Consider the following 23,982-nt stretch of genomic DNA (forward strand, 5'->3'; position numbering starts at 1 on the left):
ACTAAATCCATTTTGAAATCATCTTTGTTTCCATAAACAAAAATCCCTATGTGATGATAATATCCAGGACTTTTTCGATTTCTCTAAAGTAGCAGGCCAATGTGTCTCTTTGTTATGATGTGATGATAATTGACTAGTATCGTATCGTTCTGGTCATCAGTTTTGTTTTGCCCCTCTCCTGCAACTCCATTGCTATAAAACTTAAAAGCTTTTGGCAGTTTGTCATAATTTTCTGGTGGCAGTGACTACTCCCTGCCCGTCCGAGAAGAAGGATCCCATACCGTATCACACTGGTTTGGACTTCAAATAGCTTCTAAACTAATGTCAGGCAAGGTGGTAGTCAGAAGCCAATTATTTTAAGGTCTCCTGAAGGAAGGCTTTTCTATGCCTTATCTTTCTGAGCTGTAGTGATTCTGTGTTATTTTCCTGTCATTAGTTCAGCTCCCACAGGGCCTCGGATGAGTGGCATCTTCAATACCTCTACTTATCTCCTTATTACTTATTTTCTTATGCTGAGGAAAACTGATTTCTACTCTCTTTATCCTTTTCTAAAGTATATAGTGAAAGAATGAAAAAAATTGGCATAGCTCCCAAGCTGGTGTAACTTCACTGATATTAATGTAATAATACGGGATCTAATTAAACTCACCAACTTTTAGATTCCACATCGTGGTTAATAAAACTGTGACAGTAGTTTAAAAGAAAAAAGTTCTGACAAGGATTTATTAATTTACGCTTGTGAACAAATGTGTCTGACAGTTGAATGATGAGATTGCCATATTCTGTACAGAGAGCTTTTTCTAGAAGTCTTCTTTCCACTGTGTTGACAGAACCTGCAGTATAGAAGTTCAGGAGTGGGTGTCAGTTCACAGACTCTAACCCAGTTATGTGGATGGCTGCATGCCCAGATGAAATGGAGGTTCAGACTTTCTTGCTACTGTTCCTGCTTCTGTATGTTCAATCTTGCTGAAAACCCAATCAGGCTGTCTGACACCTGGCACAGGAAGGAGACACTCGGTCTTACCTTCCTGAGTTAAGCTGGCTAGGTTTTATTACCAAAAAAGAAAAAAAAATCAAAAAGCTATTTCAAGCTAAAAGCTGGAAGGAAAGCTAGTCAAGCTGAGCCTTCTGTGCCATTTTTTCTGTCCATGCTGAGGGTTGAGAGAATTCTCCTTCAAAGGAAAAAAACTTCTATACTTTAACTGGGGGAAAATGGCAGTTCTGTGTTTACTTTAAAAATGCTGCTTTCCAGCAGGTGGGCAGACACTGACTGTAAGTGGCATTTTGTGCAAAACACTTGCAGAAGAGCAGATATTGACTGTGAATGGCATTTTGTGCAGAACACTTATTTTTCAAACTTTTAAATATGGATTTATATATATATATATATAAGAAAGACATATAAAATCTTTAAATGTTTTCTCCAAGCCTTAATTTCCTCATCCACTGGCAAAAAAATAAATACTAAAATTTTCTAATCTTCACTTGAATTGTCAAATTCCTCCCAGTCTGATACGCTCATGACTTCTGATGGAAGGTCAAGGTGATACTTCATGCGGTCTGCATGCCATTCTGAGAACCACTTCTCTGTTTCCATTAAAATAGCCCTGGGCAAAGTGAGGACACAGGCAGCCATCCCAGAAATATCATCCTCCAACTGTGGTCCATCCTCCCAACAGTCTCTCTCTGCATCGTAAATGTGGACATAGTCCATGCGGATTCCTCTGTTGTGGGATCTGCCTCCCAGGACGTAGATCCTGTTGTCTAAGACAGCAATACCTGGCTCTCCGTGCCCCGCAGGAAGTGGACATACATTTGTCCACTGATCAGTGCTTGGCCTATAGCAGGCAACCTGTAAAAAGAAAAAACGAAAAAAAAGATTAGTCAAAATTGAACTTGTATCTTAGTGATAGAGCCTGGCCGTAAGGCAAACTATTTACGTAGCCATGTGATACCATCAGCCTTTCGACAGTGTTGATAATGGAGGGAGCATATCACCATGCAGTAGAAGTACAATGCTCAGTGGAAAACACTGTGCGTGGCTGCCATATAGCTCTGAATCACAACGTCTGACCCTGCTGCTGTGGGAACAGCTGTATGTCATTGAAAAAATGTATACAAAAGTGAGAGATGGGGATGCATGCTAATACAAGCTCAGACATACTGCATCTGTTTGCATTAGGAAAAAATGTGCTGGAACATACAAATATGACAAGTCTGCTAAACTGTCTCTGCACCATATGTTGGAAAGTTTTAGACTTCATTGGGTACCTCCTTGGCTAACTCCATTTATTTGTAAGCACCTTTTTAACACTCAGATACACTTTTCACTTGATTTAATTCTATCTTCATTGGCATTGTAAGAGCATTTACATTTTTTTTTTCTTTTCATGTCTCTAGCAGTTCTAGATACTGGAATAAGACACAAGAAAATTCTCTCCAGCTGTCACTGCCCATCAGGTACTGTATATTTAATTGCATTATACAATTGCCATCCAATCCATTCATTGCCCTTTCCTTGGAAAAAAATGTGCATGGGAAGACAAGGTAAAGGAAATTCAGTTGATGTGCTAATTATGGGGTGCGTGCATGCCAATGAATGATATCCATCAAAGATATTTTAAAATTAATGGGAATCCTAAGTGCTAGAGCTTTAATGCTGTGTGTGATGGACAATGCATTCAAGACTGGCAGCAGTGAATAAATCATTGCAAGTTCTGCGGTTAAGTGGAGGAGAGCTGGTGCTATTGCTGGGCAGACAATTTTACTTGTGTACTTAGTAGGAGGAAGACATTACATCAGAGTGCAAACATCCGTAAAAAATTGCCTCTTCCAAGAAAGACATAGGTGTGACACGCTCTCACCTGGTGAACGTCCCTTCTGTAGCCAGAGTCATTGTTGCTTCCTCCAATGACATAGAGTTTTCCTAGCAGTGCAGCCATGCCATGCCAAGCACGTCTCTCTGGACCATCTGCTAAAACGTCCCAGCGGTCAGTCTTTGGATCATAACATTGCAGCTCCTTCAAATAGTCCTCTCCTCTCCTCCCACAGGTAATATACATCTTCCCATCGAGTGCTGCTCCAGCATGTGCATATACCTGTGTCACCACGCAGGAAATCAATAAGTTTAGGTCTGCATTTATGTATTTCTTCCAGCTTCAAAGTATGGAATAGACATTAAGGGGGTGACATTCTTCATGACTTATGCAGATATTAACACCTGGAAGGATTTTCTGTTTTTTTTTTTTTTACAGACAATCCCTTTCAAGGTGATTATGCTGAAAGTGTGTATTTCTTAATTAATTACACTAGAATTTCCAAGACTTCCAGAACTGCAGTGGGTTGTCATTCTTTATTGTTCCTTAGTTAGAAGATCATTTATACAATTACTTTTCTCCCTCGTCTACTTGGAAGCGTTTCCACTGGAGATTATTCTTATACAATCAATGTTTTCTGCAATGCAATATATCCTACTTAGTAGTACTCAATTGGATCTTTATATTCCCAGCATTGACATATTTATTGGTTGTCACCTTGTGCAAGCTGTTTGTCTTCTGCCTCTGCATCCCCTTTGTAAAGTGGCAATATTTATGTTTTTAAGGTGTCCTGAGATTCTCAGCTGAGAAGCATTATGAAATCACAAATATTGTGTTGGTCATTTGCCCCAAAGCTTTTAAAAGGTTTAGTAGAAATCAGTATAGTTTCTTGAAAGATTACTTAGGATCTTAGCTTTCTGCCCTAACCAAGATTGTCAGTTATTTGTGTTTATCTTCCTCTTTTGCAGTCTGAAAATGAAAATTCTTGCCTTTACTAGCTATATTAGACCTTAGAACAAACTTTTCCATTCATAACCCCCATTCCCATGTTACTACATCATTTCCTGGCTCCTGGGGTCACAACTGTCAATTGCTGTTTTAGGAGGATAAATGGTACTGGTAACAAAAGATAGCTGTTCACTCACATATTTCAGATGAGTAATAGTTTCACTTTAGCTGATTGAGATGTGATTGTGCATGACATAAGCTATTGTCACCAGAACTTGTTACACAATCTCAGTTCTGTGTCCAAAAATGAAGTAGTCTATAAACACTGAGGTACCTTCCTACTAAGGCATGATTTCTTCTGATCAGGAACAAAGCACGTTGTCAGGGCTGTAAATGAGAAGCTTGTACTACTGTAACTCATAGGTTACCTGCCCCAGGAGGAATGGAAACTTCCTGTTCCCAGTGGTTGTGTGTTCAATTTTAAATTTTAAGGATTAATATAGAAGAGGTGCAGGGAAAAACAGAAAGAAAGCAGGAAAAATAAACATTAAACCTCAAAATGGAAGTTCTATATTGTTATTCTCCTTTCTTGGTATTTGTTTATTCTGTATACAGAGGCTACTGCTTCCCATCTGAATATCAGCAAATTGAAAGCTACACAGGAGAAAAGCATCTAAAAAGATTAAATCGAGAATTGGGGAACTTTAGTGTCTGTGGCTAATGCACTCCTTACCTCCTTCTTCAGAGGTGTCACATATTCCCAAGTGTTGCTTTTAGGGTCATACCTCTCCACTTCCCTCAGGTCTTCATGGTAATCTCGGCCTGCGACAGCATATATATAGTTGTCCACAACACAAACGCTGAGGTCAGCATGCTCTTGCTGTAGGGACTGGATCTGGAACCATTTGTTGTGTCGTGGGTCATACCTTTTAAAAGAATGGGATCAAAGAAAGTTATTCATACAGCCAAAGAATCATCTCTGGGATACAAGACAGCACCACACGTGGATTACTGTACTGTCTTTGGTTGAAATTGAGCTCAGCTGTAAGTGCAGTGAAATCTGGCATTGTCAGCATTATATTATTAGCAAAGTTCCTTTAGTCTATTTTTAGAAGATGTATTTTAGCTGATACAATCATGCTATAGAAGCCTAGGGTTTCTATTATCTTACACCACAGAGCTGTCAGGTATATATCAAAATCTCTGCTTGCACAAAGCCATTCTACAAGGTAAAACTTTCTAAAAATATCACGAAGACTGAATCTGGATCTTCAAGAGATCAAGAGGGGCATAAGCATTTGGTGGCTTCTTTGATTCTTTTCTCCAAATATGTGCTGCTTCAAGTGAGCCTCATGATTATTTTTCAGATAAAAGTTTATCTGGTCTGAAAATTTTAGCTACAGCGACAACTGGTTTTGAAGTGAAACTATGTGTGCCACGAAACAAGGGCAATTCAGCTAAACCTAGTAAAAATGATTGTTATAAAGACAAAAAGGCTTATATCTGTTTTTGGAATGTAACGAACATTAAGATCTAAACTGTTCCGTTCTCCTGCTCTTTTTCCTGGCACAGAACTTAAGAGGACCCTGGAATGCTGCTTCTGTGCACAAATTTTCTCAATAATCAACCAAAAATAGCATTTTATTTAAAAATCCTTTTTGATAACTAACTCCCTTTGTATTGGGATGAGAACTCCATACAGAGGACTTCTGGGAAATCCTAGTTCAAGAGCATCTAGACAATCTAGGATTCTGAAGAATCCTAGTTTACTGCTTCCCACACCTTTAATACTTCCCCCTTCCGACAAGGAAGAGGTTACAGATAAAACACTCTAGAATGAGTAGCTGTTTCTACCCAACCAGGCTTGGCTTTGTTCTGTAAGTACTGCTGGAATCTTCGCTATGATGCTCATTTATTTATTTCCTGGGATTTCTTTCAATGAGACTCCTGTTCAGCTCTTATCTTTTTGCCAGCAAGCATACGGACTGCACTAATGGCTTACTGCCTCGGACATGGGCAATGGGGTGGAAATTAGAATAATAGCAGGATTATCCTTATCTTACCTCCAACACCTTGACTCTGCTCGAAAACCACTTACATTGTTGTCTCCGCCAATTAAATACACAAAATTATTGAGAACAGCAATCCCCTGGTTGGACATTCTGGGAGCTAGTGCAGCTGTAAAATGCCTCCACTCTCCCAACAAGGGGTTCAAATACTTGGCTTGATCACTGAGAACAATGGATGGAGTAGAATGCATCCCTCCAAATCCCACTACACACTGGAACTCTGATCTCAGCTGTGTCTGGGAGCTCTGAAGCATTGGCTGAAGACATTCATTCTTGTGGTACATTAGTGCATCTGCGACTGTATCTTTTAAAGGACATGGACTTAATTTGTCATGAAGCCTTTGCAGGATCTGGGGTTCCATCAGAGGAAAACGAACTGTCTCAAGCAGCTTAAGGGGCTCCATCAGGGAGACCTGATCTGTCTCCAGTTGCTCTGGGGAATAATGGTAAAAAAGTGCCCCATCATAAACTTCAAATTCATAGTTAACCTCCAAACGGTTGCTACTGAGAAGGGAGTAGACCTTCTGCAAGGGTAGCTGTCGGTACACTTGTGTCCTTGAGAAAGCTGCAAAGTTCTTCAAAATGTAGGAGTCAAGCTGATCGCTCAAATGTCTCAAGTCATAGTGGTCAGCTAGTCTGTATACATCAAGGATGTTCTCTTCATCTACCCACGACATTAGAAAATCACAACAGAACTTAATGACTTCTGGAATCTGCAAGAGAAAGAGAGAAAATCTTTCATTTCAGACACCATTTGCCTTACGCTCAAGAGACATGACAAAAGCATGAAGGAGCAAGAAAGCTGTGGACAAGAAGGCTGCTCTTCTCACAGTCTGACCACCATGTTTACTTCTGCCCAATTCACCGTTCTCCAGAGAAAAAGAACAATTCAACAGGGGTACGTAGGTAAATACAACACAGATCTAGCCACACTACTTCAAGCCTTTGAGTTTTGTTTCAGGTGCAGCAGCAGCAATGTGTCTTCTGGGGCACATGGAACACTGGACAGCCAGGCTGCCCGGTATGTTAGCACGACACCTAGATGCAGGAGGCATCGACACCTGCTCAGGAGGCAGTCATGTAAACAGAAAGCACGAAGGGCATGGTGACAGCCAGACTTACAGCTGCCTCTGGAAGTTGTTCTCTCAGAGCACTACAGACATGGCGTATCAAAGACTAACTATAACAAATATATCTGCATCACTCAAGAGCACAGGAAGTCATTTGAGAGGAAAATTAGTGTTTCATATTGTCTTCTGAGAACAATCTGAAGTTGTATCTGTCAGAAGGACTACTAGCAAACAGAAGTAACTACTGTCCAAGAGCCTCTCTGCTAACAAACCGGTGCTAAGTGTGCAGAAATCAACCAAAGCACCCAGAAAGTTTAAGATTCGTACCAAAGCCTGTGCAGCAGTTAGTTGCAGGGGAAATTAGAGGAAAAAAAAATGCCTTGAATTCACAAAAACTCTGCACTTCGTGCAGAAACCATGGTGGCAGGATTTCCTGTAGTGATGAGGTCAGGGAAGGTTATGCGCCTGTGGACTCAATCTGGGGAAGATCTTGGCAGGCTTGAGCAGCACAACAGTTTCTGAGCTGCAAGCTCTGTCCTTTACCATAGGTCAGAGGTATACTATTCTAGGGAAGCTTTCACATGCTGATCAGTGTAAGTGAACACTCTATAAAATAGTCCTTTGGATAAAATGGTTTGTAAGCGATAAAACCACTAGCACAAATAAGATGTGCAAGCACTCATTCATTGTTCCAACCCTTCCATAGTTATTTCCAGTGGATACAGCATCCCAAAGAGATTCTTCTTATTGGAACCATGCTTTCGTTTACCTCCTAGCCCTCCACCCAACCAGATACGCATGCTTTCTGTTTCTTTCATTCTTGCTTTTGTTCCTTGCTTCTTTTTCGTCACATCTCCCAGTACCTCACCTGAAGCTGACAGGCTGCAGCTAAGGTTTCCTGTACAGTGTTCACGCTGAGTTCCAGCTCAGAAGTATAAATGAAGTTCAAGATTTTACACATTGCATTGTAGGAGATGCCATGAATATGGACTTCTTCTTGTTCCATCTCTCTCAGTCCTCCTGCAAACATTCCTCTGTAAAAAGAGACAATGAGGTGTGCTATGGCAGATTTGCATTGAAGCTATATTCAGTTTGCTTATCTCATGCTGTCCTGAGAACATAACAAAATATTCAGAAAGATAAATCCTAGTCAGACACTTCTATGGAATTACCTCTTCTCTAAGTCAGTGGTATAAAAAGTACAGGCCTTTAGGACCTAAGAGTAATGCCCCTCATTCTGTGGGAAAACAGTGGGGGCCATCTGAAAGGTACGGTTCACAGCTGAGGGATTTAAATACAGACCCAGAACATAGGGGTAATCAGGGGGTAAAGGTAGACACTCTAGGGATGGGAGAAGAGAAAAACAGAGGAACTTGAGTCCGTAGGAGTTTTTTCTAATCTAGAGCAGTTCTTGCAGTTACAAATTTGTCAGGATTGCTTTGGGATTTATATGTTTACTCTATGAAAATAAAGTTAGTTTAAGAAACTGCTAGTCAAACTGACTCGGGGATTGCCTTGTTTAATGGATGGCAAGGCACACTATAGGCATGTAACACAGGAATGACCTAGTCTGAGGGACTTCTTGTGTATGAGGAACCAATCACCACATTGGGCAAAGTCTTCCAATGCTACAGATATGTTAAAAGCCAGCATTTATGCAGAGGACACATATTAAGATAGCCTCTCCTCTTTATATACCTATAAGTATTATAGGCTGTGATTTTAGTGGAGGTAAGCTCATTGTGCACTAACAAGAGTTTTATTTCTACAGAGACATAATAGAGAGATGAATAAAGTTAACCTTGGTATTTTGAAACCCATTCAGCTCCACCTTATGGGTCTGATTTTACATCTGGAAGCAGTATGCTAAGTGTGCTACCACAGAAGATTTGGATATTGCAGTTTTGTGTTGCACTCAGACACATGCTTATTACTGCTATATTGGAAATGTACCTGAAATAGTCACAGGATGCAGCTAGCAGTATCCGATGAGCCTCAATAGGTTTCTCTTCTACCACCAGAACTACATCGAAGAGGATGCTGCTGTCTCGAAGAGATACCAAGCCACTGAGCAAGGCCTGAGAGTGCTCTGCACTGCGGTATGTGTTGCTGGTGCGCTGCTGAAGGGAGGACTCAAGTTGAGCTTTGTGTGGCTGAGTCAGTTCCTGATCCTCCGCCATCCCAGGCAGAAAAGCTCAGCCACCAGCTGTAGCAGAATGAAATCTGTGAGACAACAGAATCAGCAAAGGTTTGTGCCTTTTGCTTACAAATGGTCCTCTGACCCCTGCCTGTCACAGTAAATAAATCAAATAACTCTTCAGTCAGTGGAGAGCTATCAAACACAGCTCTACCCTGGAGAAATTATTCTGAATAATGATTTTGGAAATAGAAACGTATACATCAGCATACCAAACTGACAAGACATGGCATTGCAAACAAGTTTACTTAGTCTTGGTTTTCCAGTCCAGGAGTATGTAGCATCTGGGGATTTTTTTTTTCTTAGCAAGAGTTTCACTTCCCAGCCCATAGCCAGAACCCCTTGTTTCCTTTGCATTTGTACACCATTTATAACAAAGAACAAATCTGTCACAATTTTTGCCAAATTCCACATTGCCTAATGTCCTCGCGTAACTTTGCTGCAATGCAAACTGCAACTTCAGTCCTTCTCTTGATATTTTAACGCAGAATCTTAAAGTGCTCATCTCTCCTGTTTTTTGCTATTTTCCTTAGCTGAGCATACTTCCATTCTCTAAAGTACTATATGAAACTATAGGCTTTGAAGTGAGTTTCTTTATTGTGACAACGTCAAGCTAGCATCCACAACTGCTTTTTACTTCACTGTGGATCCCTGCAGAGAGAAGGTATTTCCTTTAGCATAGGCATTGTAGAGGGCTCTCCTGTAACTCTTTCTACTGCTGCCATTGACACAGCAGGAAGGTCCCTACAGCATATGGGGAAATGCCTGTAAAAAGCTAGCTGGAAGTCATTGTTTCATGTCTATGGTTAAGCTCTCAAAATCTCATGATTTCTCTCTTAGAAATCCTGTAATTTACCCTTTCAGGAAAGCATCCTGTTAATTTACCCTTTCCATTGTCTTTGAAGAATGTGAGATGTTGTAGCAGTTAGATCTGATAGATTCTATCCAGTTGTCAGAGCACTCACGCACACACATATGAAAACACATGAGGAAAAGGAAATACCTTAGCTGATATGGCCACTTAAGGCACAGTTATAATAGCCTCGGCTCAGTAGCTCTGGGAAATAGCTTAGTGGCACGGGGGATAGTCACAAGGGCTTATCAGCAGTCAGAGAAGCAAAAGCCGAACAAACCCAACAAATCCAAACAATGAAGAAATGAACCCATTGTTTAATTGTGCCAGCCATGGACAGTGAATGCAGCATTAGAAATCTCTCAAAGTGCTGCAAAGTATTCTGTGTATGGTCAGCGAGGAAGGAGCTGTATGGATAGCACAAAGAAATACAAAAACATTTATTGTACTGCCTGAAGGAAGTTACCCTACACTGTCCAAAACAAAAGGAAGCTAGGTGGCATTGCATGGTGTGTGTGAAGGAAAAAAAATTAAAAAAAAATAAATATATGTTAACAATTGTCTATTTTTGCTAGTAAAACGAGGACAGCGAGCTCAGAAAAGGAGCTCTGATAAGACTACCTTCTAGGAAGCACATTCAGGTCGATTATACAGGGAAACTATCCATCATCAGCTGAAGAGATGAGTAATGGATTCTTTTTCATTACAGGTAGACACTTTTCCTAGAAATAAGATGATTGCTTTTAAAGCAGACAAAACATTACTGTATCACTAGATTTGCTCCTGGGGAATACCAAAAGTGATGGATTGAGACAATGGAGATAATACTGTAAGAAAGGCAAGTGAAGGAAGTGAAGTTTATCTGAGTTCCAGTTCTAGATATGGACTTGAGTTATCCCGCAGCTACTAGCAATACCTAAACAAGCCAGCCCTTCTAGCAGATTTGTGGCAAGCCCAGTGTAGTCAAATTTAGCTGCTGGGAGTACAATTGAACCATCCTCCACAACTGATTTTTGGCTAGTCAACAGCTGAGCCTACATATTTGCTAGGCTCTTGTCTTCTGAATTTTGGCAGTCCCTACGTCTTGTTCTCAAATTCTGTCCCTGGATTATATCTTGGCTCTCACTGCTGAGCTGGACTGTCCTCAGGGTGTTCGCCCATGCAGTGCTGTCCACCAACACAAGAGCTGCCGTGCACATTTGCAGCACAGTGTCACCATGGTATGGACGTTCACCTCTCTGGAGCTACCTGTGAGTACTCTGCCATCCACAGTTATTTGTTGCTAAGTAATTTCAGATGTGTTGGTTGATTACTGAGGCTGCTGTGGAAAAAGGGTGGATTACTACTGATGAGGTATAGTGTGTGGCCTAAAACTTGGCAGCACTCAGAAGCTCTTTATGTACGTGTATACGTGACTTTTTTAATTACATTGTGGCTACTCAGAAAAACTATATCCTGTTATTTGTAGGTACCTGCTCTCCTAAACCAGGCTTCAAAGCTCAGGAATAATTATGTCTATTATCATAGTTTTAACCAAAGGTAAGAGACTACTCTAGAAAAATTCTCCCTGCTCTGATTTTCATGAATTGTTGCCCACTTATAAAATTAAAGATGGACATTTACAGTATTTATCTATGGTGTCTGACTGACATAGGTGGTTAAGTCCTATTCTTTGATCCAAAAGCCAAGGAAAGCCATTAAACAGTGAGTGGGGGGTGGCCAGCAAGATTCATTTAGCTGATTACTGTGTGCCCTCAGCTTCATAATAGCTGTACGAGAGGCAGCTGGGCTTGGGTGGGTACAGTTATGAAGGGCAGTTGTTGAAGCAAGGTTAGTGGGAGTGTGTTGTAGGCTCCTTTGAAAGAAAAGTGTGGGTGTTTTGGCATTCCGCTTTTCTGGATTAAGCGTGGTGTTGGTGAGTTGATAGTTTTGTGTACCTCTCCGAATGCCGTGCTGACTATGAATTTGCTGAGGAGGGGAATTGGTGTTAGCACAGTGTCTTTTTTTGCAGGCTGTGTGGTCTAACTGCAGTCTTTCTCCTGTGTGCTTTGTGTCTTTGTTACTGCCTAAAAATCCGATAGCCCAAACAGTGGAAGCGTGCTGTGTTGTGTGTGGTGTGCCAGCTAGGTGTGGGGAATCACTGCTCATGTATCTAGGAATTGTTATGCCTTACAAGTGTCTGTCAATCTTAAAAATAGCCAGGAACTCTACTGAATAACTTCTGTATGATTTTAACTGTAAACAATTTAACCCCATCTCCTCAAAACTGTATTTTGTTCAGTCTTTATTTCCCCCCCCTTTTTTTTTCAAAAAAAAAGTTAAATGTAATACAATCAGTACAGCTGTGAATGAAGGGACAGAACAGGTTGTTTGGTTTCCTGCATGCCACAGAAATCCTTCTATTTACTATTCTTCCTTCTTCACCACTCAGGAGCTTTGCTGCCTTGTAAGACTGGAGACCCCCCTTTTCATAGGCTAGCATATCTGCCCCCAGAAGTGAAGGAGGTGTAGGCAGTACCTTTCTTCTATTGCAAGTGCACAGCCCCTGGAACCATACAGCTGAGTTCCCTCTGGTGTGAGCCTCTCTACCATCAGCTTCTTGCTTGTACAATGTTCTTGTGGCCTCTCTGTTTTACTTCTGTTATTGAGAAACTTGGTCTATGACTGAGCCAGGTTCCTAGAAATCTAATATTTTCTCTTTCCTTTCCTCTTGTGCAAGTTTATCAGTGCTGGGCAGCTGCTAACAGTGGGATTTGGGGGCTGAGTGCTGCAGGACTGACCCAAAGGTGGAAGGGATGAGGAACTATGCTGTTCTTCTTTAACAGTAGCAAAGATTTTTTTTTTTTAAAAAAGTATCATCTCATGTGTTGTGGGATGTGTCTCCAGAAAAAAGGGAAGGCAAGTCCCTGTTCCGAGCACTTTGAAACTGCAGAGAAAATGAGCCTAGAGATTTTTCTTATTTGGCTGCACAAAGTGTTTGAGACTGCAGTTATGCTGGTTTACGCTCCTCTTTTAGAGGACATGGGTTAGTGTGCTGACTAATAGTGGGGTATTACAATTGAATATCTAGTATGTAAAGAGGAAGGAAATGTATGGGGTCAGTAATAGCATGTGTGCTTCTGTAGGCAATGCTAATGTAGGAAGACCTGCTGTTTGGTCACATCAAAGAGATGAAAGAACAAAACAAAAAACCTCCATGGCCCCAAAAAATCCTCAAAACAGAAATCTCAAAACCCCAAAGGTACCTAGCAAGACATGACTGCTCTTACTCAATAGATTGAAACTTTCTATGTTTTGTGCTTGGACTCCATTTAGAAACCAGGAGAAAGCAGCCATGCCTTCCAATGGTAGATACAGAAGAAGCATCTGAAGGAAATTAGTGTTTCCTGGTATTTCCTAGACTATATTCAAAGCTCCCTGTGTCACTCGTGGTCTCTAGTAATATGCTGTGGATGCAGGGGAAGCTAAGTATCCTGGTGGCTTGCTGATAGCTCTGTGTGTTTGCCTTGTGTTCAACTTCCATTACCAGAACCTGCTTCTGCAGAATACTTGCATGTAAAAAGTATGAGTCCAGTGAGGTTTCTGATTACTCAGCTGAAGTAACTGTTTATCAATGAGAGCTGTGGCTTGATGTTTTGACAAAATTCTGTCTCTGATCGATGACAGATGACAGATTTGCCTTCACACTAAAGGTTTGTGGCCTGTGACGGAGGAGGCTGGCACTGCGACAGGAAGAGCTGAGGGAATAGGTTGTGGTTTGATTATTCCACTGGCAAAACGGTGAGAGACTGGTGCGCTGGCTTGCTCTTGTGCTTGCTGAAAATCCTCATCGGTTCAAGAGCACAGGGTACAGGAATGGAGGAGCCCAACTAGAATGGGGAAAGGAAAAGTTAAAGGCCCAGTAAACTGTAAGTGGTATTGGAGAAGGCAGTGTCTGTCCCACCTGGAGTTTTGAATGCAGAGCAATTGTAATGCCAAGGTGTTTGTGTGCTGCTCCAGTAAAGAACATCCTGGGGAGTGGTAATTCATAGGGCTTACAAGGTATCCTTCCTGAACCTGAGAGCAAAGTCCTGCTTCCTTAAGATGTACTGTACCTGGGAGCACCTTCTAGCACCGGGTCTGGGCATGTCCTGGGCACATCCCAATTCCATTACAGGTATGTTCAGCCTTCAGCCCTTGGTGAGATATGCTGTGCACTGATCGTGCGCTTTAGGCAGCGGGTAGGTTGCTTTATGGTGCTGCGTCTGTTATTGGTATTGCAGGGTATGACAGATCCCTGGGTATGTATTCGCTCCTTCTCTGACTAGCATCCAAGTCAGACAGTGATGCTTACTAGCGTGTGCTGTGGGTGGTGGTTTTGTTGTTGTTGGTTTTGTACAGTTGTGCTGACAGCCCTGAGGCTCTACTGCAGAGAAATGGCTGGGTATGGGGGGAGTATCCAAGCGAGTTTCTATGGAAACTCAGACATTTTTGTCTTGAAGAGCTTCTGGCTGTCAAGTTACATCTCTATACGAGGAGGTGTCTTATGCAGATTGTGATATTTTCCTGTGCATCAGCTGTGCCCAAAATAAAACAGAACTTGCTGGTGTTGGATATCCTAATCCTGTTTAGTTTACTGCCATACGGACAGTTGGTTCAAGCCTGTTGGGGGGTCTGATGCTTTCTTAGAATTGTGGAATAATTCAGGCTGGAGGTCTCTAGTCCCATCTCCTGCTTGAAGCAGGGAAAACTTCAAAATCAGGTCAGGATGCTGAGAGCCTTGTCTAGTCAACTGTGGAAGAGCCATCCTCGGTGGTATTTGGAAAACCGAGTGCTTGACCATCAGACTTGTTTTTTCTTTATTCCGTGCAAATTTCTATTCCTGCAATTGGACACTCGCCTCTCATCCTCACCTGTTCACTACAAATAGGAGTCTGGCTCTGTCTTTTTCTGTAACAACCCATTACCTTGAAAAACAGCAACTGACTCTCTCCTTAGCCTGCTATTCTCTGTATTGAACAAACCCAAACCATTTGATGATTTTGAGTCTTGCCTTGCATGTGCTTGTATCTCCTTGGACCTGCTCCTGCCCTGTAAGGTGGTCCTCCGCTGAACTCACAGGCTTTTTGTTTGCTATGGAGCTCAAAGCTGGGTATTGTATTCCAGATGTCAGCTCACAAGCACTGAGCAAAGGGGAAAATAATCATTTTCCACAACCTACTGCTGTGCTCTCGCTAACAGGCCAATGTGACGCTGGCTCCCTTCACAGGAAAGAGGCACTGCTGAATCATTCAGCTTGCTGCCCTTCAGGATCCCCAGCTTCTTTTCTTGCAAAGCTGACTTCTAGCTAGATCAGTCTCCAGCCTATACTGATAAGTAAAGTTAGTCTGACACAGGTGCATGACTTTGCTTTTGCCGTTGAAATCTATGGTTCCTCTCAGTCCATTCTTGCTGAGTTCCTCCCACCTCCCCCCATTTGCAGCTCTGTACTCATTCTTGCAAGCCAGCCTCAGAGTTTTTTCTAATGCAGAGCAACCAGTATGGCACGTTGATTGTGATTCCAATGGATCATACCCACTGAAGCCTGAGTGCGTTAAAGGAAATGTAAAATCCATTCCCTAAGGCTTCCTACACCTTCATCTCTCCCAAGGGAGTAGGAAGAATTAGGATCTAAGCCAGGCTTCAGCTGACGGTCTGACAAGAAAGCAAGGTACAAGACTAGAGCAAAATACTAGTTATGCTGACTATCAGGGATTGCAACTGTAAATAGGCAGAACCAGGCGAGGTACCAGAACTTTAACAGGGCAGAGGGCACATAGACAAATAAATCAACTAGTCAGGGAGTGCGCAGAGAGGGGAGGCAGCTGGGTGCCTGCCAAAATAGTTCAGAAGACAAATGTAATACCACAAACAATGTAAATTGAAAAGCAAAACTATTGTTTGATTTAACTGGAGTGCAAATACTGGAATAATTCATCAACTAGATAATAATTTGTAATGGGCACTTGTAAGTTTGTTCACTACAAAGACAATTGAGTGTACCATTGTGTAGAAAAGACAAGCCAATTTCATGCTTTTTCAAAACAATTGGAAGAGGGGAGGGCTGAAAGAAAAACAGCAGCTTTGCTTAGCAATACTTCTTTTAGAACTATCCCTCTGCATGCAAAACTGTGCAAAAAGAATTCTTCCTGAAATACCTTTCCACTTAAGGAACCTTCTACAAGTTGGGGAAATCACCCGAACATTTGCTTTTGACTGAGGTCCCCATAGAAAGAAAGAAGCAAAGATATCTGGTACCATAAAACACCTCAACATCAGTTCTGAACACGCAGCGATCACAGGTATGCTTTTGCTAGGTCTGTACACACCATCTCTCTCTTAAGCACCAGTGGAAATGTGCAAGCACATTCCTCTGAGCTGATTTTGAGTCATTTTCAGTTTCTAGCCTTGGTAGTACACTTGAGGTGTGGGAGGAAACCTAAAGGCGTGGCTTGGGAAACGGCTTCTGCAAACCACGTCGTCTCATGAATTTTGGTATTCATTCCTTTCAGAAGCAAACATCTGTTTGTTTTTTCAAGCTTATTACAAGGTGTTTCTAAGACACACTGAAAACAAAACATCTCATTTAAAATGGATATAGCAAAACTTCCATAAAATGTATATTTATATATAAATATGTGAAAAGAGGTGCCCCCCCAGCGTAACCTAAAGAGCATGAGCTTTCTAACTTGAATATTTTGCTTTATCCATGAATTGCGAACTTCTTTCTTTCTTGCAACTTACCCAAATTCATGGAACTGATAAGTGATGTATTTTGCAGAGGTGACCTATGGCCCAAATGCTACCAAGGAGAAATTGTAAGGAACATTAAAATGTTTTCTCCTATGGCTTTGTCATCTCTAAGAGTTTGGTGATCTCTTGCCATTTTTTTCTTGTTACTAATCTCAGAACAAGATTTGCTGGATACACTCATCTTTATCTTTCAATAGTAATGTTCTGGTTTGGATGGAGCTGCTGCTTGTGTTTGAAGGAAGGAGTTAACCAGCTATGCTCACGCATCACGTACCTGTCCAATCTTAAAAGAAGTGGCCTCCCATTAAGGCTCCAGCTTTCTCCAGACTGGGCAGGAAGTGCAGTCCTCAATGTTTAGTTCTACGTCCAGAGAGATCTGGCAGGTCTGTAAGGGATATGCTCTTTTGACCAAATTGTTTTAATTTTCCCAAGAACTTTCAGAAAAAGCTCCAAAAAACCCCTCATAACCTTTCCATAATTTGAAGAATGACACTTTTTTTTTTTAAATAAAGCTTCCATAGGATCAGGCAAGTAATAACGATGCCAGAACCGCCAGCCTATAAATTACCCAATGCTCCATGTCCTGTGAATCTTGAGACCTGGCTAGTTGGCAGGGCTGCTTTGCTGAGCTACTTCAACCACATCATGAATTTTTTATTGTCAGAAATACATGGAGGAAGGGGGGGGGACACAAAGTAATTCTGTGCCAACTGCAACAATTAAGGGACTGGGGGGAGTGCGAGCAGAGGCCTCTTGCACCATGTTCCATGCTCGGCTTTCCACAGGAAATTAATGCAAGCAGGAATTAATTTGCACTATTCACCCTGTTAGTTGTTCCTGGGGGGACCTGGGGTTTTCCTCCCCTTGTAACTCAAACGTTGTCATATCGGGAAAACAGAGCAGGTGCTTTTACCGAGAGGGGAAGCTCCCTGGAGTCTCACACCACCAAGAGAAGGGGTTTGGCTCTCGGTCAGCCGTGCGCTGGGGGGGGCTGAAGGAGGGCTCAGGCGCACCTCTGCGCTGCCCTCCCGTCCCCTGCCGGCAGCTCGGCCCCCGCCGACCCCGGGCTCGCCCCAACCCCCGGGGGAGGGGGCCTCGGTGGGGCCGCCCCCGCTGACCTCGGTGGGGCCTCCCCCGGGCACCGGCAGCTCGGCTCCGACCGCGGCCTCCCCGGGAGCGCCCCGCAGCTGGCGGGGCCGTGCCGAGGCCCGGGGCCGTCCGCACCCCCCTCAGCCCCCGCCCCGGGCCGGGCCCCCCCCCCCCCCGGTGCCGCCGCCCCCGTGTTCCCCGTCCGCCCCCAGCCACCTACCGGGGGACAGCGGCGGCCTCCGCCAGCGGCTTCCGCCTCCGTGCGCCGGAACCCGGCGCGGCCCCGCCCGCCCGCCGAGGGAGGGGCGGCGGCGGCGGCTGGGGCCGGGCCGGGCGGGGGGAGCCGCAGCCGGGGCTGCCGGGGCCGTTCCCGCGGAGAGGGGGCGTGCGGCGGGACTACGACTCCCGGCGTGCCCCGCGCCGGGCCGTGCGGCGGCCGTTCTCGCGAGACTCGCGCCGGGACTTCATTTCCCTACAGCCCTCAGCGCGCCGGAAGCGGGGGGAGAGCCGCTTCCGGGCCTGGCGTGTGGCGGAGCGGCGGCGGCGGCTGAGGGGGAGCGGCGGCGGGGATGGACGTGACCGGGCCCGAGACCGACTGGCGCAGCACCAACTTCCGCCAGAAGCTCGTCAGCCAGATGTGAGTGCGGGCCGGCCGCCGGTAGGCCGCGGGGCCGCCGCTCCCGGAGCTCCCCCGTCCTGCGGCCGCGGCTTCCCCGGCCCGGCCCCCCCCGGTTCCCCCCGGCCCCGGTGCCGGCTCCCCGGCCTGCCCCACAGCCGCTGCTCCTGAGCTTTTTATCCTGCAGCGCCCGCAGGGCTGCCGCGTTCGGTTCTGTGAACCCCCCGTTATAACCTTACGTCTGGCTTCTGTAGCGAAATGGAAGTGTCAGTGACTGAATTCGTTAGTCACCGTGCTTTTGTAGGTCTAGAACAACTATCGTAGTCGGTATCTACGTGATAGCGTAAAGGTCGTTTAAAAGCAATAAAGTTCAGCCTGTTGCTTTCTCGGTCATCCTCTGTGAAACGATCGCTTTACTCGAGTCACTTTGCAGCTCTCCGTGCTTTCTCTGTGACAGGGAGGCTCTTTCACCCTACAGAGGGTGCTTACTGTAGGGCTGGAAGCACTGCTCCGTGCTTCTGAAGCAATGTTAAAATCTTTATTTCTGGGTGCTTGAAAGGCTTGATCATGCTTTGTTGCTTATGAGAATCAGCATTTAAAACAACCCGTTTCTTTGCAATACATGAAGAATGTGCTGATTGCATGTGGTTTTAGTGCCTAGCTGTGGGCTTCCCTCATGGTGATGTTTCGGAATTAAAATGTTAGGGTATTCACGAAAGAAATAGGATCGTGAGTGTTTGTCAAAGCTGTGCAAGCTGCTTTGGTGTCAGAGCTGATGTTTTGCTGTCTAAACTCTCTGCGGCATCTCTTGTCGGATTAATCTGTTGCATTTTCCTCTCCTTTTCTATTTCTTCATCAAAGCAAAGCCCCCCAAACTACCCTCTGATGCTGTGTAACTCCAAGGAAATAAATCTGAGTCAGCTGAAACAGAGCTCAGTGCAGTAACCTTTTGTTGTTTGTGCATTTGCTCTGCAAGCAGTCGCTGTCTTTCTGTGAGCAGCAAACAACAATGACAAATGTTTCGGGGGAAGCGTATAAGTAAGAGATAAATACTGAACAGGTCAGTAGTAATTTTTTTTAAAGGTTGATGGCATATAAAGAGATGTCAACTATCTCACACTTCTAATTCTTGCAAGAAAGAATTAAAATTTCTTCTGTTTAGTCTTGCATATGTGCATAGCTGTATTTTTTATCTGTGCGCTTTTTGTTATCAACGTATTGACAGTCTTTCCTCCCTCCTTCCCCAGGATTGTTTTCTGTGGGTGATGTTTCTTACTTGCACTCCATCCTGCTTTGTGGTATCTTACAGATGTTTCCATTCACTGTCTTATTCAAAGAGCAAGCATACTTGGTACTGGGATGAGTGTGCAATGACTGCAGTGGATTATTTTTTTTTTTTAAGTGTATTAGTGTGTACTAGATATTAGCAGATGACTTGGTTTCATGTTGGCGCTTGGAATAAAGGAAGGCTAGCCGGAAGTAGAGTTTATAATAGATAGGTCCCTGAATTTCAAGATTTTTTTTTTTTACATAGTGATATTATCTGGATAAACATTTCATGGATACCGTGTGCAGTAGGTATCTTAGTGAACGTGTCTGTGTATAGTTGGATCACCACTTCAGAGACTGCTGCACTTGAGGGCCTCGGAAGCTCCGCTCAGCACTGGGTCCTTGCCTAACTGCAGGCCCCAGCAGGACTCACGTGGTTGCGAGACCCAGGACTGCCAGAGCTCAGATGACTGAGGCCAGGGAGCAGCTTTGGTTCCTCCCACATTGTTCCAAGAGAGCAATGATGCAGGAGTATGAATATTTGCACTTTCAAGGCACCCTTTTATTCCGGCCCTTACAGCGAACAGGCACGTACTGGTGCCTTGGGAGTCTCTCTCTAAATGCTTTTCCTTAATATGCTTTTAAACGGTGGTGTTGCCTGAAGGACAAGCCTGAGGTGGGTTGCGTGGTGGTAACCTCAGTGCCTAGTTGCGCACAGTTCCTGCGCCGAGCTGCTTCTAGCCTGGGGTAAAAGGGAATCGTGTAGAACAGGGGGGTAACTTCAGCTGCGTGATGGTCCATAAAAGTGGTGTTCAGCTTTCTGCCTGGTTTTGATGTATATATTCACAATTCAGATCAAGCAGGTTTTAGCTAACGATTCAGCTAGATGAGAAGAAAGAGCATGCGTGAGCATAAGTAAGGATGGGGAGGTGGAGAGCACAGGAAAGGAGGCAGAGGTGGGCGTCAGAACGAGCAGGCAGGAGGCGAGTGGATCAGCTCGAGTTCCTCGAGTGTGTGTGTGTGTGTGGGGGGAGATTGTGACATATTTCATAGAGAGCAGCAATGCAAACAAAATCAGTTCATAAAGCAGCCTTAGTTTTATATTCCAGTCTGGGCTGTCTGATGAGATTCTGGGGGGGGGGGGAAAGGCCAAAAAGACGGATGTTCCTCCTGTCCTAGTACTACAGAAAGGGAGGAGTTTGTTTTATAAATGCCCATTTTGACACAGCTGTGAACCAAGAAGCTTCTGCCTCTGTAGTGCAAGTGTTTGGGTTGCCATGCAATGAACCTGAAGGAGAAATTTGTTGAAGTTAAAAATAACTCAGGAAAAGTGTTTATTCTTAAGCTGGGTAGTTCTTCAGCACTGCTGATTGCACAGCCACACAAACAGTTGCACTGGCGTAACCTGGCGGGGAGGCTTCTGAAGGAATCACTCCTGCGGGAGGGTTTTCTATGCCTTTGAAGCTCTGAGGGGGTGGTTCTGTGTGGCAGGACGGAGATTTTCCTCACTGCAGAGCTGGAAAGAAAGATAATGCTAAGAGAAGGCCTTACAGGGGCTGGATTGTCCTTTGCTTTCTCTGTGGCTGAAGGCGGTGTTGTGTGGGGCTGAGGCTGTTCCGAGATATCTGGGGTCTCCTGGTTTGGGTTTTCTGCTGGCCACTGTTGTCGCGTGGGCTTTCTTGCAGCGAGGGTTGTCATTAATCGTGCTATGTCCAACCTGGAACTAACAGGAACGTTGTGTGGGGCACTGTTGTGTGCCCAAGATCAAGTAATTAACGTTTAATGCATTTGGTGGTGTTTATCTGGAGGTTTTTGAAGCTTGTGATGTGGATGGCTGTGGTTAATGGCTTAGCAGCATGCTTTTATTTCTCTTCCTGTTGTTGTTTTAAGCAAGAAAAATTTGTTTTGAGTGGCCGGTCTTTTTTATGAGCCAGCATCTGGTGGTGGTAATGTGGGGCTGGTCCTAGAACTCATTGCCCTTTTGTTTCATTGGAAGTCCTGGTGCAGTCCTGGTGTGAAGGAGAGGAGAGCTGGTAGAGTGGTGAAGGAGAACGTGTTTTGCAAGATTTTTTTGCTAGACCAGTTGGCCTGAGTGAGAGGTTGCAGTTGTAGGGCTGGAAACAAACTTCTTGGAAAGGGAGGGGGGATTCCTGAAGCTGGTAGTGGTGCTGGATGCTTCATGGCATCAGTTTTGAGTGTTGTGCACGAATAGAAAGAGGCAGAGCTTTAGTACACATCTTACGTGTTTAGCAAGTGCTTGTGAGGCAGATGAAGGCTGAATTGGCTGGTACATCTGGTTTTCAAAGTTCTGTTGACTTTCATTTCTGGAAGGATGCGATGCGTTGTTTGGTACACTTGACTCAGTGTAAAGCTGTCTTCTTTCTAGTGACTTTCCCAGCCTTTTACCTTAAGTATTTTTGTGCCGGTTGAAGATAAATATGGGGACAAAGAAACAGATGAGGAAGAAGAAACTACACACAGCTGAACTTGTGGAATACTAAGAGATACGGCATGGAGTGCTAGGCAGCATCAAAAGAAAATGGTAGCGACATAGAATAAATAATTTGCTGTGGCTTTTTTTCAAAGTTCCTGTTACGACATTGATCACAGTCTCTGTATCAGCCACTCTAGTATTAGCTGCATGTTATGTCCTTTGTTTGCATCTGCATCAGCTTGTCTTTCTGCCTGCTCAGTTCTTGGTGGCCTTGAAATGAGAGGCATTATCATTGTACTGTGGGACTAAGGCGGTAAGGAAGATTCAGAGAGTAGCGTGGGTTTAGAGGCAGCTTTTCTGAAAGAGAAAGTATTGGAAAGAGGGAGGTGAAGAACTGGATGCATTTCTTCCTCTGCAGCACAGCTCTTTCATGAGGAGCTCGCTTTAAGGCTTGCTTGCATATGAAAGAATATTTATTTGTTATGTTCAGATTCTGCTTCATTTTAAATAACCTTCCTGTGTAATCAGCATTTTTAGTGTCTGTTAGGCCACATGAGCAGGTTACCACGAGGGAGACATGCAGGTGGCTGTGCTGCGCTCCCTGTTTCTTTGCAAGTTACGCCAGGTGAGCTATATGCTACTAGGCTACAGCTTTGCAAGGTAAGGGTGCGAGCTGGGACAGCTTCACCTCCTTCGCCTAAGTCTGCTGCATCTGCGCTTCTTGCCTGTCTTGAGGGGGATACTGAGTTATTTCAGGATGCTGGACTAGCTCACTGCTCACACAAGCACCACTCGTGCTCGTAAGGGAGGTGGTCAGAACTCAAGGGGGCAGAAAGCAGCAGTTCCCCGTCAGGCTGCATGAAGCTTCCAGGGATCCCAACCCTAAGATGCATTTATGGTAGGGTAGTTTCTCATTCAACAGCAGGTACTGAGAAATGGGTTGCTGAGATGGTAATTAAAAGGTGAAAGTATTTCCTGGTAACTTGCTTGTGGAATGCAGGCAGCAGCTGCTAGGCTGTTGTAAAACAGAACAGGTTTTGCAATGAAGTGAAACGTTTCCAAGAAGAGAATGCCCAGCAGATTTGAATAGGGCTGCTCTCCTGTCTGAGTCCTTGATTTAAGATGTTTTTGTCTCAGTGCTTATGTGACAGTGGAATTGCTTGGTTTTCGATGTGCTGAGGATACACGCTGGAGGGAAGGGATGCCATCCAGAGGGACCAGGGCAGGCTGGAGAGCTGGGCCTGAGCCTCAAGGAGTTCAACAAGGCCAAGTGCAAGGTCCTGCACCTGGGCTGGGGCAATCCCAAGCACAAATCCAGGCTGAGTGGAGAACGGAATGAGAGCTGCCCTGAGGAGAAGGACCTGGGGGCGTTAGTTGATGAGAAGCTCAACGTGAGCCAGCAATAGGCACCTGCAGCCCAGAAAGCCACTCGTACCCTGGGCTGCACCAAAAGCAGACCCCACTGCGTCTTTCCAGTACCTAAGGGGGACTGCAGAAAAGCTGGGGAGGGACTCCGTGTCAGGGGGTGTGCTGATAGGACAGGAGTAACGGCTTTAAACTAAAAAAGGGGAGGTTTAGGTTAGATATAAGGAAGAAATTCTTTACTCTGAGGGCAGTGAGGCACTGCCACAGGCAGCCCAGAGAAGCTGTGGCTGCCCCATCCCTGAAGTGCCCAAGGCCAGGCTGGACGGGGCTTTGGGACATCTGGTGTGGTGGGAGGTGCCCTGCCCATGGCAGGGGTTTGATACTAGATGGTCTTTAAGGTCCCTTCCAACCCAAACCGTTCCGAGTCTGTGAATGCTCCTTTTTCCCTACCAATTTCTTTAGCAGAGTGTTTTTGCATGTGGGGT

At 44.4% G+C, this 23,982-nt stretch overlaps 2 protein-coding genes across 5 annotated transcripts in view; one reads left to right on the forward strand and one right to left on the reverse strand.

Annotated features, from left to right (window-relative positions):
- Positions 1 to 694: 694 nt before the first annotated feature.
- KLHL22 (kelch like family member 22) lies at positions 695 to 18,193 on the reverse strand. Of its 2 annotated transcripts, none has more exons than XM_083803898.1 (8): positions 18,034 to 18,193; positions 16,999 to 17,109; positions 8,857 to 9,126; positions 7,772 to 7,937; positions 5,828 to 6,546; positions 4,498 to 4,690; positions 2,865 to 3,098; positions 695 to 1,852 (listed from the first exon to the last, which is right to left on the reverse strand). In XM_083803898.1, exons 3-8 carry the CDS (start codon positions 9,081 to 9,083, stop codon positions 1,475 to 1,477), a joined length of 1,917 nt encoding a protein of 638 aa, XP_083660024.1. In that variant the 5' UTR covers positions 9,084 to 9,126; positions 16,999 to 17,109; positions 18,034 to 18,193; the 3' UTR covers positions 695 to 1,474. The 2 variants fall into 2 exon arrangements, with proteins under 2 accessions (XP_083660024.1, XP_083660025.1); XM_083803899.1 differs by having other exon boundaries at positions 8,857 to 9,109; positions 18,034 to 18,191.
- MED15 (mediator complex subunit 15) overlaps positions 11,529 to 23,982 on the forward strand; it is a 36,614-nt gene continuing 24,160 nt past the window's right edge. For 2 of the 3 annotated variants that reach the window (XM_083803867.1, XM_083803869.1), the window contains exon 1: positions 18,241 to 18,450. In XM_083803867.1, the coding sequence (XP_083659993.1) occupies positions 18,383 to 18,450 (68 nt within the window). In that variant the 5' untranslated portion in view covers positions 18,241 to 18,382. Of the gene's footprint in view, positions 11,869 to 18,240; positions 18,451 to 23,982 lie in introns of those variants that run through there. The other variant, XM_083803868.1, reaches the window with a different exon arrangement.

Source organism: Anser anser (assembly GCF_964211835.1).
Source record: "Anser anser genome assembly, chromosome: 18".
In the NCBI taxonomy this organism is placed as follows: Eukaryota; Metazoa; Chordata; class Aves; order Anseriformes; family Anatidae; genus Anser; species Anser anser.